This window comes from Phacochoerus africanus, chromosome 7, assembly GCF_016906955.1.
Source record: "Phacochoerus africanus isolate WHEZ1 chromosome 7, ROS_Pafr_v1, whole genome shotgun sequence".
NCBI classification, from domain to species: Eukaryota; Metazoa; Chordata; class Mammalia; order Artiodactyla; family Suidae; genus Phacochoerus; species Phacochoerus africanus.
The window spans coordinates 55945315-55960878 of record NC_062550.1 but is presented as its reverse complement, the minus strand read 5'-3'; the positions used below and the strand labels follow the sequence as shown (position 1 = coordinate 55960878).

Genomic DNA, 15564 nt, shown 5'->3' with positions numbered 1-15564 from the left:
CAGTCAAGTGATAAATTGTCTGAATATGAAATTAAAAGTTCAAAACTTTTTTCTCAGAACATTTAAAACATTTATTTATTGTATTATGACAAACAATGCTATATGTAAGAAATCATTACCAGTATCATTGCCATGCACTGGTGGGCACCTCCTCCTTATGCTTGAATTTCAGACATTTTACCAGCATATAGCTAGGATTGTCTATGTTACATTATTTATTCTGGAGAAATGTAGACATTTTCATCTGAAGACTTAAGCCTTCCTTTCGCTCAGGAAATTTATTTTCTATATTTAAATTTGTTTCTTCTCCTCTGTTTTCTTCTAAAATATTTATAAGATGAATATTAAATTTTCTGGTTTTTTTCCCTTTAAGTTTTCCTTTCTAAAATTCTAACTTTTTTTCTTGAGACACCATTAATCATCTCTGGTGCCACCTTCCAACTTATCATATAAGGTCCCAATATGCACATTTCTGTATAATATTTTTAACTTTCAACAATACTTTATTGTTCTCTTATTATGTTTAGTCTGCCAATTCTTATTTTATGGATGCAACTTACCTTTAATACCTCTCAAGATACTGGATTTTTTTTGAAGTTTCTTCTCTTTTTAGTTTCCTTATGTAATTGTTCTTCATGGGTTACTTTATCTGCCAGTTCAGTTTTGTACTTTTACTTTGTGCTATTTTTTTCCATAAAATATTATGAAATTCTTGGTCGTTATCCATTCATGACTATACTTGTAGCTCCAGATGCATTGAAATTTGTTGTGACTCCATCCATATTCTTTTTCCACTTTTTAATCTGAATAACTTATACTCAACATTAAATCTCAAGTGACATATCTTCCAGGAAACATTACTGAAACTCCTAATTAATTTAAGCTCCCTCTTTCTGTGGTTTACTAGCACCTCTGTCCATTTATCTATTTTTGTAACTGGCATATAAGTTTTTTAAAAGTAAATACCATGAATGGTTTATTCTTTTCTTATATTTCTAGCTTTTAATACTATGGCAAGTACTTAATAGGAATTTAAAGAATGCTAAGTGAATTAAAAAGTGAGGAATGAATAAATACCTTTCCCCAGGGTATTTTTGTCTTTTTTTTTTTTTTCCATTCCAAACAATCCGCTTACTCTAAATTCTTCAATAAAATTTTGCTTCACCAATACCCACAAGTAATTCAAGTGCTTTCTTTCTTATATAAAGTCAACTATAATTATTATGAATACCATACAACCTTATAGTGAGTGGCTTAAAGTTAGTGAGTTTCATCTTTTTAAATTACCTGATCTTTGAGGAAAGGTGCTGTCTTATGTTCTATTTGTATCCATTATGGGACCTTCAATTATACTGGATGCCAAATTGGACTCAGTCACTGTTTGCTATAATAAATCATATCAAAACAATTTTTGTTCTCTTTCTAGGAAATTTGCTTGTGATTGTATTTGTGAGTTACTTTGGTGCCAAACTTCACAGACCGAAGCTAATTGGAATTGGTTGCTTCATAATGGGACTTGGAAGTATTTTGACTGCTTTACCGCACTTCTTCATGGGATAGTAAGAGGCTCTGTGCCATCAATGATGGTTTTCTTGTAAATTAATGGTAGAATTTTATTGTTTTCCCTTTTAAATAAGCAGTTCTCCCTTAAGAAGACTATCCACTAAGTATGTGTAGAAATGGAGTATATTTGCTATGTAATAATTAACTCATTGCTTTATCCACCATGACGCTCATTGATATTGAAATATGAATAGCAGTAAATAAGGTATATTTTATGGGAAATAAATACGCTTTTTGTGACTTTTTAGTATAATATACATTTTATGTCTGTCTTTAAGATTTTGATAATATTCAGTAAGACTTTATTGCCTAATTCAAGTCTGACTGCTTGTCACTCAAAAATCAATAACCAAGGACTTCCCATTGTGGCTCAGCAGAAACAAATCTGACTAGTACCTATGATTATGTGGGTTCCATCCCTGACCTCACTCAGTGGGTTGAGGATCTGGCATTGCCACGAGCTGTGGCGTAGGTCACAGACCTGGCTTGGATCCTAAGTTGCTGTGGCTATAGCATAAGCCAACGCTGCAGCTCTGATTGAACCCCTAGCCTGGGAACTTCCATATGCCATGGGTGTGGCCCTAAAAAGTAAAAAGAAAAAAAAATCCAAAAGGCAATTCTTGGTAGAAGGGAAAGTTGCTTTTAATCAGAATGCCAGCAATTGAGGAGACAATGATCTCAGTGTCTTACAAAACCCAGCTTCAGAGATTCTGTTGGGCTATCAAAGGGGAAAAGGTACCATCCCCCATCTTTCTGAAGAAAGATGAAGAGAAGTAAACAAGCCTATAAGCAGTGGGTGATGATGACGATACTGACACCCTTTCTCAATGATTCATTGAGATTACTTCCTTTTTCCCTTTCAAAGGATAGGATATGGTAGGATAGAATAGACTACAAAAACACAATGTGAGTGGGGATAGATATTACTCTAAAAAGCTTTTAAATTTGTGAGTATGTGTGTAGATGTGGATGTATTGTGGTTATGATGCAAAATGTATTTCTCACTGTTGGTAACAAAGAGTTGAAAGTCTCTTACCTATGGATTAATACCTAAACTCATTTACACATATAGGTTGCTCATTGATTTAGTCCTTGACTATGTTCCTAGCTTCATCTTACACTGCTTCCCATAATTGAGGACCACATGCTAGGCCTTCAGTTTTCCAAATATACCGTAATATCTCCTACATTTGCTCATAGTGTTTCTACAGCCTTGAATACTTTTCCTTCTTTTGCCTTCCTGTTAAACTCCAACCCATTTTAAAGATTCATCTCATATGGCATCGTCACTGTGAAGTCTTCTCTAATCTACACCTTTCCCAACCTCCAAGCAAAGCTGCGCATTCCTTTTCCCTTTGTGACAACTCAGGACCTGATATATGAACCATATCACATCATTGATCATACATTTATCTTAAAGGGTGTAAGATATTTTAAGTATTAAAAATTCTGTTTTATTTCTAGTGATTTGGAGCTGAGAACAATGCCTAGCATACAGTAGCTTGATCTTGGAGCTCATAGGGTACCTCAGTATTTTTTATTTTTATTTTTTATTGAAGTACAATTGGCTTAAATTATACTAGTATCAGGTGTACAACATAGTGATGCATTATTTTTGTAGTGTATACTCCATTTATAGTTATGAAATATTGGATATATTCTTTGTGCTGAACATTACATCACTGTATCTTATTTATCTTATACGTGGAAGTTTGTAACTCTTAATGCCCTTCCCTTGTCTTCCTCTTCCCACCTTTCCTCTTTCCACTCTAACCATTAGTTTGTTCTCTGTATCTGTGAGTCTGTTTCTGTTTTATTATATTCGTTCTTGCTTTTGTTTAGATTTCACATATAAGTAAAAACATATAGTATTTGTCTTTCTCTGCCTGACTTATTTTACTAAACATAATACCTCTAAGTCCCTCCATGTGTTTTTGGATATCAGCATCTGTCCCTATTCCAGCTCCATCTCTGTTGTTCTTATTAAGTTCTTCCTTATAAAATAGAAATGGATTAGAACTTCTTAAACTAATTGTTGGAAAGTCAAGCATATAACTCTGTGTGTGTGTGTGTATGTGTACATGAAAGATAATCAGGTTATTAATGGAAAATGCAGATGACTCAGTGTGATTGTAAATTGATTTTGAAAGTTTAGATGGTTACCGTCTTTAAAGATAATTCAAAGAGGATGGATGAATATAGTTAGCAGTTTTTTAAACAGCATGAAACCAAGATATTTTATATATTGACCAGAATATAAGCACTCCTAGGTTGATAGCAACATGATACTCTACCCTGCCTGAGGAGTAGTGCATGCTATTTCTTACTTTTACTTTTTCTCATCACCTTCCCAAATACCAGAATACTCCTCTGTGGTTTTTGGTAAAGTGAAAATAGTAGATAAACAAAATTTTTAATATAGTGGTGTTCTTACAGTTACAGGTATTCTAAAGACACCTTTATTAGTCCATTAGAGAATTCAACATCAGGCTTATCAACTTGTTCAAATAATCAAAATTTGTTACTCAATGGAACATCACCAGAAATGGTGGGAAAAGGTAAGAACTGAATTGACACTAATGAATATCAGTGTCAGTAATAGTCTAAAATTTAATAATTACATCTGTAAAAAATGATCGTTACATCCATTAACAAAATTGATTAAAGAATAGGAAAAACATTTATATTGTATGCATATAAGACAAAAATCAAGATTTTAATATAGATTACATACAAAATAAGGTGACATAAATATATAAAAATATAATCTTACTCTTTATGAAAAATGCAAATTATTACAACAAATAAAGATTTTTACTTATTATAACACAGATCATAAATTTTAATTATAACCTATAATACTAATTAAAGATTTTATACCTATTCAATATGAAAAGATTAACAAGTTTTTTTAAATGAAGTAGAGAAAAAATACATATTTTATATATTCTGGGGAGTGTATAAATTCCTCCTTTGGGAAGTTAATTTTCAATATGGCAAAGAATGAAAGTATGCTTATCTGTTTAAATCATCAATTCTGCTTTTATTGCTTTGTCTTAAGGAAATACTCAGGAATGTGAAAAAGGATTTATTTATAGTTATAGCTATGGCATACGTGTTAACAGAATGAAAAATCAGAAATATTTTGTGAGTACAAAGAAAGACATTGATTAAATAAATGCTGATAGTTTATTCAGCACACTATTATGCAGTCATTAAAATTCTGACATTAGAACATAAAGAATACTGTGCATATTTTTCTGCTCAATAAAAATGTGAAAGATACAGACATTAGAGGTGGTTCTCTCTGTATTGTGTGATTACAGATTTTTTTTACTTGTTTTCTTCATGTTTCCCTATATTTTCAAATTTTTTAACATGACTGTAAATCATGCTTATATTTAGAAAAAAAGCAAAAAAATTCTCAAATGTGAAAATTAAAGGGTTAAAATAGTTGAGTTTTTAACAGGAATGCTAAAATTAATGTTTAAAACACTCTCTTATCTACATAGGTTGGGAAAAGGAATCTGGGTCATATATGTGGATATATGTTTTAATGGGTAATATGCTTCGTGGAATTGGGGAAACTCCCATTATGCCCTTGGGGATTTCTTACCTTGACGATTTTGCTAAGGAAGGACATTCGTCTTTTTATTTAGGTAATGTACAGAAAATATTAGATTTTTTGGTGACTTTCCCTGGGTGTACCTTGAAATAATAGTGTTCCTAAATTCCTTCTTTTACCTATTAAAAAAAAGTATATGGAGAAATATATTGTGTGGTGTTACTTAAAAAAAAAAGTATTGAATAAGAACCATGTTTTCTTGACATCTGATAAAAATGTTTCAATAATATTTTTAGGTAATTTGTATGCAGTAGGAATGATTGGTCCGATCCTTGGCTTTTCACTGGGATCTCTGTTTTCTAAAATGTATGTGGATATTGGATTCGTAGATCTTAGTAAGTACAATCAGAACAAGGTAACATGATAATGCTTTTCAAGTACATAACTCCATTGTTCCAAATAACTGAATTCACTCTTTCAGTGGTACTTTGCTAACTACCTGTCAAAAGTTACAAATAGAGGAATTTCCCCTGTGGTGCAGCAGGTTAAAGATCCTGCATTGCCAACAGCTGTGGTGTAGGTTGCACCCATGGCTTGGATCCAATCCCTGGCCCAGGGAACTTGCTGCAGGTGAGGCCATAAAAAACAAAAAAACCAACAAACGAAAAAGAGTTACAAATAGGAAATATGCTAGTAACCAGAATAAAAACAAAATTGAGTTGCTATCTTCAAAGGCTCTTACAACTAAGCACAAAATAAGAAAACAAACTTGCTTAGATTACTTCCTCCCAAAGTAATTGCAAACTAACTGCAGTTCTCCCAATGTGCCCCCTAGTGTCACTCTCCTGCATTTCCCCTTAGAAAAACCTCTCCCTTCTCTATTTGCATAATTCTTAAAGTCTCTTCTAAAATGGGGCTCCTCTTCAGAGAAGCCTTACTTTACCATCTCCCACTGACCCCAAGTGTCGCTATTAATCACCAACAGCATGCCATTATTGTAGCCCTTATCACAATGAGCCATAAATATCTGTGCACTGACCTGCCATCTCTTTTAGAACAAAATTGTACGATATCTGTCTTAACATATAACAAGCAATTAGTGTATAAGCTAATTTGTGAATTAGCTTATGAATAAGCAAATCTGATTTTCTGTTTCACCAGGACTTACATAAAGTAGACCTCTTAGAAGGCCTATAATAACCACACACTTGAAAGTATTTTATAATCTAAAGCTAAAACATGGACCTGATGAAATACTTTATGTCTTCCATTTTGGATTACGATTAGAGTAGATTCACATTCTGTAGGTTTCTACTCATTCATTTCCAGGTTCATCATTGTTTTTAATCACTAAGAACCCAGAAATAAATGGTTAAATTCTTTCGAATGATAGTTTTGTAACCTCTTTTCTATAGTCAGAAATCACTACTCACAGTATTTTAGATCTGTGGTGATTCCATTTCTACAATGGAATGTCTAGACCTTATTACATCTTCTCTTATTCAGTCATGGGTCTGATGTAAACATATTGTGAGGTACATTTTGGCAAACCCCAATGCCGAAGGAGCCGACAAGATAACATAAGTGAGTAAAAAGTATCCAGTGTGGTGATTAAACTAGGAAGAATTGTTGGTGGTGAACTGCCCTCGGCAAACATTTGAAAGTGCATATGGTTCTCAGTCTCAATTTATTATTTTCATGCAGAAATTTAGATCCTGCATTGACAAAATTTTTTGATTGGTTTTTGAGAAAATCCAGAAATCCAGATCTTCATGTACAATTTTCCAGTTTTTAAGATGGAGTGTGAGCCACTATCTTAAATATTTTGGCAGACTATGTCTAGCCAGGTTATGATTTCCAGTTCCTATGTATAGACGAGTAATAAAACACAAAAAGATGTTATCAAAATGACATTTCTGACAAATAATGAATAAATATTTAGCATGAGATGGAGTCCCTGATTTTACCAGTCATTCCTAAAATCTGAGTTGCTGATTATGGAGTAATATGATTAGGTAAACCAGTTTGAAACACAGATCTGTACATACTTGAAAGCCACTTCAATAAATAGAATAATTTATTGCTATGTATCAAGTCAGTGTTTTCTCATGTCAAAGAGTTTTCTTACAGATCAAAGTGTAATGACACTGTCATTGTGCTTCAAACAGTTACAGTGTGTGTGTTTGTGTGTATGTATGTGTGTGTGTTGTGCTTTCTTAATAGAATGTTTATACCAACTGAAATAGCTCATTTCTACTCGCTTACAGATAGCACATACATATCACTCATGCAGCTTTAAATGGAAGTATTATTGAAATGAAATAGCTAAATTATCCCTGAAATTTAGAATCTAACTTCTCCCACTCACTTTTAAACTCAGATTTTCGTTGTATGTATATTTTCGCCATTTTCCTTTTCTGTGTTGTCGAAGTATTGGAAATGCTGTTACTAGGAGGGGGAAAGCCCCACTGTTGGCTCTGAGAATGTCTTGCAAACTGCTCTAAATTTCATTGCTAAAACTTTCTTGACTTCAAGAGATGGTGCCAATAGAAGTTTTCAGACAGTAACAAGGATGCATGCCTTCCATAATTGGTCTTTAAGTAGTTTAAAGACTTCAGTGTTCAATAACTATAACTGTCCAGTCATGTCCCCAGAAAAGCCACCAAGTTCACACAGGCTCAGGCAATGACACTGATGTCATGACTGATTCCTTGACAAAAGCAATTTTAAGATGTCATTAAATGTTAGATTCACCTTTATTTCAAAGATGAAAAATGTAAAAAAAAAAAAAGGAAATAGTGTCTCAAAATTGATGAAACATCATTTACTTTCTTCATCTATGGGGGGGTGACAATTACTACCATTTCTGCCCCAAAATTCTGGCATTTCAAAATTATTTTTGACAGATTTCTTCTAATTCTTTATTCTAGGCACTATCAGAATAACTCCCAAGGACTCTCGTTGGGTTGGTGCTTGGTGGCTTGGTTTCCTTGTGGCTGGACTGATATCCATTATTTCTTCCATACCATTCTTTTTCTTGCCCAAAAGTCTGGATAAACCACAAAAAGAAAGAAAAGCTTCAGTACCTTTGCCTGTGCAAAAGGAGGAAAGGAGTCAAATGGTTAATTTGACCAAGGATAGACAAAATGTTACCAAAACTGTAAATGGTAAGTATCTCACTTTTTTTTTTTTTTGGTCTTTTTATGGTCATACCCACAGCATATGGAAGTTTCCAGGCTAGGGGTCGAATTGGAGCTGCAGCTGCCAGCCTACCCCACAGCTACAGCAATGCCAGATTCAAGCTGAATCTGTGACCTACACCACAGCTCACTGCAACACTAATCCTTAACCCGATGAGTGAGGCCAGGGATTGAAACAGTGTCCTACTAGTCAAGTTCGTTACTGCTGAGTCACTATGGGAACTTCGTAAGTATTTCGTATTTATAGCCATTTAGGAATTGTTAATCCCAGTGAAAGGGAGGGGTGAATATTCCAGAATATCAAGTCATACTCAAAACATCTAAAGTTACCTGTCTTCTGAACTAAATTTGGCTGAATTGTTCTTCAAAGATTCCTACCAAAATTTGTAAATATTTTCTGAACACACATCAACTCTCTGAAGAGAAGAGGATTAGGTTTATGGTCTTTAGGAGGTAGAAACCAATCAAAGGCCTAAAAATACTTGTTATTTGTAAATCTATGAGTTATATATTCATTTCCAAATTATATAGTGTAAACTATGAAAAGGACTGTAATTCTTTCTCTTCCTTCCTTCTTCCTTTTCTTTCTTTCTTTCTTTCACTAATAGTACCAGGAACATTACTATGCCCTGGTAACAAAATATTGTCTTTGTTTTTAAGTATTTACAATATAATGGAGCTGTACTGAGAAGTATATAGACCAATTGCCATATAGTGCCTATATGAAGAATTAAGAGTGCCTATAAATTGGGCAACTTAACTCTTCTTAGGTGAAGTGATAGAATAAGGAGAAGAAAATCAGAGTGGGTTTCTCTCTAGATAATTAGAGTAAGATTATTTTCTTCATAATTATATAGGGAAAAATTGCTTACCTAAATATTCAGAAATGAAATAGAAGCAGCAATAGTAGTTAATAATATCGGAGTCATTCATGTGAATAAGAATCCCCCACCATTTGATAGAGCTTTTCCTTTCAAACATAAGCCCTGAAATCTAATGGAGACCAATTTAATGACTAGTAACCTGGGGAATGATCCAGCCAAAATCAGAGCAATATAGTTGCAACAGTGAGGTTTTAGCAGCACAGTTTTCAGATTGCAAGTGGTGGAATAGTAAAAGTCAAATCAGAACAGTGTCTGAACGCTTGTCAACATTTTCCAGTTGAAATTGAAGTGACATTACAGATTCTCAGGTGTAGCCCAAGTTCTCCCTCTCATCAGTTCTTCCATTCACTCTTTTCATTGTTACTTTCTCTGCTCTACTCCGCTAATCTGAAAGCAGTGATGTGTCTTCTATTGATTCATAAGAGAAGACTTAATTTTTCAGCTACACTGGTAGCTTGAAATTGGCCATGATGGGAGAATTAACTATCACTTCTTATGGATATTGAGAATTATTCAAATCAGGCATTGATTTCCCAAGAATCAGTTGTTAAATGTTAACCAGCACACCACTGAGCTAGTTTTTGAAATTTAGCGTGCACACTAAAAGTAGCTTTCCAATGAATTTTCATTTAGTATATGCTGTTTCCATTGTAGAAAATTAAATCTATAAAAAGTACTGGATTATCTAAACCCATAAAGAATATGGTTGACTGTGAACCCAAAAAGAATGGAGAGGATAATGAAGATGTAAAAATAGGGCAATTGTAAATATAACTGTATTATCAACTGTATTTGTAAGATACTGACCAAAATAAATAGTAAAGAGGTCCTTAATTATGTGCTATTATGAATGGATGAAATAACTAAGAACCTTTAGTCAGAGAAAAAACATCTAATTCGAGTAGAAATAAGACCAATTGTTATAAAGATTTCAGTTCATTACAAAACAATTTGCAAGGAAGGAGAATTGTCCTAAAACAGAGCACTTACCTTCTGAGGTAATCAGCCTAATGTCATTTGAGTTGTTTATTGATCCAATTATTGAGGACATATCATAGATCGTACTTGTACAGAAATTCAGACTAGATGACATCCAAGTTCTCACCCACTGCAAAAATTCAATGATTTGGTGAGTTTATGTGCCTTTTTTGTTTTGATCAAATGTCGCAACTCACTTAGAATGTCTCACAAGTCAACAGTCCTTCCTGATCGGAGAGTTCCATGAAAAGCTTAGCATTTTGACCTAACAATTTTAAACATTATTAATTCCCACTATACCTTTCTTTACATCTTCTTTTTTCCTTTTTAAATTTTGTCCTTTTTTTCTTTTATGCCTTTTTCCCTGATCTTTTTTCTTTTTATTATAAGCAGTTGAAACTATTTCTTAGTTACCATTGGATAGAAGGTTTGGTTCTGACCATATCTAATGGAAACATTTAGAGATCTACAGCACAAGATCTTTAAAAGTCCACGCCATCCATTCCTCAATAACCATATCTGGTTCTGTCTTGCTAGACTCTGATACTTCCCACTTTTTTTCTGAGTAGTTCCTTCCACTTTTAATTCCCATTGCTGCTGGTTAACCTGGTGATCATAGACCCAGATCACATAGTTTTTGCTATAGGTAAGGAAGTTACAGACTTGTTACACACCTATTTGTAGTCATGGGTTTTTGCTCTATTATTGTCATAATGTCACTTGAGACACAATATTTCTTGAAGAAAGATGATTGAAAATATTGCAGATTTAGCGAGGCTGTATTTTATGGTAGAAAAGATGTATACTAGGAAACCAGAGATCTGGGCCTAGTATTAAATTGAACTTTATGATTTTTGAAACTTAGTCTTCTTATTTCTGTGAGCTTTGGATTATACAATCCTTAAGATAAACTTCTACTTAATAACTATATTATTAATGTAATAATTACATTATTAGTGCTAATAAATAAGACACATTGCATTTCATTCACTTTTATTTCTTGAGTACCTAGCATATTGCCTAGTACCCAACTTGAAAACCAGATGTTTGTTAAATGAATTAATAAATGAGATAATGATGTATGAAGTTGTATGGTAGAATGCTGAAAATAACCAACTATGAAGTAGTAATGCATTTGCTAACCAGTATGTATGTTTGATCCCATTTCAGAGTAAAGTGAACTAAATAAATAAATATTAATGCACATTTGGAAAAAATTAAAGGAATGTATTTGAAAAACTATTGACTTGGATTTCAGGACACTTGGACTTTCTGTGCTTTGCGTTTATGAAATTTTAAATTTTATATAAATTTTATTTAGACAATTAAGATATTAATACATATTTAATCTGTATTATAATATCTTATTTATTGTCATGTTTTTATAGGTTTTATCCAGTCCTTGAAAAGCATCCTTACCAATCCCCTGTATGTTATAACATTATTTTTGACACTGATACAAGTCAGCAGCTATATTGGTTCCTTTACTTATGTCTTTAAATATGTAGAACAACAGTATGGTCAGTCAGCATCTGAGACAAACATTTTATTTGGTAAGACCCATTGTTTACACTTGCTTGATAAATGATATACTACCACATAATTGCATTCCAAGTAATATTTGGTTGTAAAAGCGATTTCATATTTTAGTAAATATAATTTCCCTTTATTCTTTTTCAAATGTCATCAAATCCATTGTACTCATGAGATAATCATTGTATTGCATTTGAAGTTGCAGCTCTTTTTTTTTTCTTTATTTTTCATATTATTTTTCCTGGAGGAAAAGTTACACATGGGTGGAACATTTAGATATGATATCTGTATAACTGTCTCTTACAATCTAGTGCTAAGATCCTGAGGCAAATACTTCTGTAATGTAATAATCTTAACTTTATAATTCATGGGCTTTGGATCAGGATCCAGATACTTAAAAAAAAAGGACATTGATACTTCCAAAAGAAAAATCAACTTAAACCTATCACTGGTATCTACATCATTCAAAACAAATATCATTGATTAGGTTTTTTGCTAATAAATGTTATATCTATTTCCAATAACACATGAAGACTTGTTATAAAGGCAAGATTTTCTCATATCATTCTTTCCTTACCCCCAGGGTAATATAAGATTCTTAGGAGCAGTGCAATACCCAGTACAGTGCCCAGCACATTGTAGAAATTCAACATTTGATAAATTAAGCTGAACTTATAAAGGGGTATATGAACAGTCCATAAGTAAACAAGAAAATAATTCTGTATTATAGTCTCATTAAATTTAAGATAACAGTTAAAACCATAAATTTAACTCCTACTAAGGTTCTTAGCCTAAATTTTTCTATTAGAGGGATCTTTATCTCTAATACATCTTGCAGGACAATGAAATGGAAAAGCTATAAAAGGAATCAATTATTTTTAATATCATGTATAGGCCTGCTTATCATCTTGGGGTATATGTATGTTTAGATGAATAAAGAAGAGATTTTAAGTATTTAATTCTTAACTACTGGGCAAACTTGTAGGAATGTTTAAGAATGGGAGTTCTTCATTTTAAGGAGACATAAAGGATTTTTTTGGCCACCTGCGACATGTGGAATTTCCCAAGCCAAGGATCAAACTGGAGCCACAGCAGTGACAACACCAAATCCTTAACCTCTAGGCCACCAGTGAACTCCCCAAAGGATCTGAGATGATAGGATAAATATCTCATAGGCAGGAAGATGGTATTGTTTTGTTGTTTTCCCAGATGTGGGGGTACAAAAACACCTTATAGAAACCATATGTTCAGACATATTGATATTCTCAGTCACTGATTTTTGCTGCTGAGGAAACTAAACCTTCAACATTGACAGGAAGAAATAATTTTTGTCTCTCACATGTGGTATGGTGGCCTTCTACCTCCATCCTGGACTGCCAGCCCTCTATTTAAGAAGTAATAATACTGGATGAATTTGATTAATCTATAGTATTTCATGTGTAACTACATTCAGAATAACCATGTTTATATAATTACATTTTTCTTCTTATTTCTAGGATTCATAACCATACCAACTTTTGCAACTGGAATATTTTCAGGAGGATATATTGTTAGAAAATTCAAATTGACCTTGGTTGGAATTGCCAAATTGTCATTTTATACCAGTGCATTGGCCTTCCTATTTCATCTATTAAATTTTGCGCTAATCTGTGAAAACAAATCAGTTGCTGGCTTAACCTTGACCTATGATGGGTTTGTATATATCAATATATTAATTGCACAATGTATAAACTAGCCATTGTGAAAGAATATAAGGAAAACAGGCAGGTAGCAATTTAAACTTTTAACTGAGCAAAATTTCAATTTATAAATTCTTAAAATATTCACTTCTTAAGATCTCAAAAAGTATTTTTTTTTCTTAAAGAAAAGCTATTTACGTTGTAATAGTAATAGTTATCATTTATGGGTACTTACAATGTGTGATGGGTAATTTTATCCCCATTTTATAGATAAAGAAAGCCAGGCTTAGAGAGACACATAGATTACATGGCTAATAATGTTGAGATTCGGACTCAAATATGAAGGTTTTGACTCCAAAACTCTTAGCCCTAACCACTAAAATCTTGGATGGATCACAAGAGAAAAATAAATGACATTTTCCAAAAGAGACCGAACAATCTTTATCTAGTTAATTTTGATGTTTAGTAAGAAAACTGTTACATTACACTGAATTCTCCTTTTCTGCAAATTAATGTTATCTGGCATTGTCTTCATTAGCAGTAGAATTAATACTCCATATATAATCATGTACTAGACCTAGAAAACTTTACTCTTCATTATTATCACATATTGTGAAGTGTACCTAGTAATACAGTCTCTACCCCAAATCAAGGGTAAGATTCCTTTGCGGATCTCTTATCATCTCTTGAATATAGCCAATAATTTAAGCTTAGGAAGCTTCCCATTCCAGCAATAAGCAAAGATCCTTGGATCACAGTTTAGTAACCATACTCCATAGCACTATTTATTGTTGGCTTTGAGCTTTGAAACTCGGGATCCTAAGAAGTATCATTTTTTTTTTTTTCTTTTTAGGGCCACCCCATGGCATATTGAAGTTCCCAGCCTAGGGGTTGAATTGGAGCTACATCTGCTGGTCTACACCACAGCCACAGCAATGTAGGATGCAAGCCACATCTGTGACTTACACCACAGCTCACGGCAATTCCCAAACCCCGATCCACTGAGTGAGGCCAGGGATTGAACCCGCATCCTCATGGATACTAGTCAGATTTGCTTCTGCTGCACCACAACAGAAACTCCTGAGGTGTCAGTCTGAACCTTTTGAGCCTTCCCACATTCCCCTACCTAAACATCATTCTATTCTTGGATTCTTGCCAACTTCATCTTGAATTATCTCCCCACTCCTGCCCAATCCTGTTTGTTGTTGAATATTCCTATCCACCATCCCTCACTCCAGTTAATCAAAATAAAAAGTACCTAGAACATTGAACTTTAAAGGGAAAAGAACCTTGGAGGTAAAAGAACCTCTTATATCCTCTTCCTTTGCTAGTTGAGACCCAGAGAAAATGTGACTTGTTTGAGATTATACAATGACTCCAGAATGATGCTACTTCACATCACAGGCATATAAGCTTTAAATCTAAAGTCAGTTCCCTGAAAATAAGTACAGGAACGGTGCTGTCTATTTTAAAAAATGTAGCTAGAGTTCTATGGGATTTTTTTTTTTTATTCAGCCAAATTTCACTGAGTGCCTTCTTAAAGGTCAAGAAGATTTATACAATACATCAGTGCCCTGATGGAACTCATAGTCTAATGATGACTATTAACAAAAGCAATGTATTCTATCTTTATGAAATGATAGTCACTGGATGTAAATTTTTAAAGTATAGATTAGTGCAGAGGTTCTCAGAATGTGGTCTGAGAATCTATACGGGTCCCTGAGACTTTTTCAGAGGGTCAACAAATTATAAACTATTTTTATATTAATACCAAGATAGTATTTTCTTTTTTATTCTCATTTTTCTCATGAGTGTATAGTGATATTTTCTAAGTCTTACAAGATACGTAATGATCTCCGTCTGATGGCTATGGATAGATGTGCAGTCTCATGTATTAAATTTTTCTTTCATAAAAATTGTTTTCTCATTCAAAAATAATTTATCGATTTTTTTTACCAAAACATAGAGTAATTTTTAAAATCTGTAAGCAGAAAATTAACTATACAAATAATCCATTTTGTGATTTTAGCCATGTTAGATGATTGTATTTTATAAATACAAATACTATAAATGATTTTATAGTAAATCATTATTATGTTTGTTGTGGTTTCGTTTAGAAAGCATATGAAGTTTCTCTACTCTTTTTACACTGATTTTATTAT

At 33.1% G+C, this 15564-nt stretch overlaps 1 protein-coding gene across 1 annotated transcript in view; it reads left to right on the top strand.

Annotated features, from left to right (window-relative positions):
• Positions 1-15564, top strand: part of SLCO1B3 (solute carrier organic anion transporter family member 1B3) — a 65789-nt gene that overhangs the window by 32862 nt on the left and 17363 nt on the right. Inside the window, exons 4-10 of the mRNA XM_047788545.1 lie at positions 1427-1559; positions 4000-4121; positions 5076-5222; positions 5425-5523; positions 8059-8295; positions 11579-11743; positions 13220-13415. Of these exons, the coding sequence (XP_047644501.1) occupies positions 1427-1559; positions 4000-4121; positions 5076-5222; positions 5425-5523; positions 8059-8295; positions 11579-11743; positions 13220-13415 (1099 nt within the window). The remainder of the gene's footprint in view (positions 1-1426; positions 1560-3999; positions 4122-5075; positions 5223-5424; positions 5524-8058; positions 8296-11578; positions 11744-13219; positions 13416-15564) is intronic.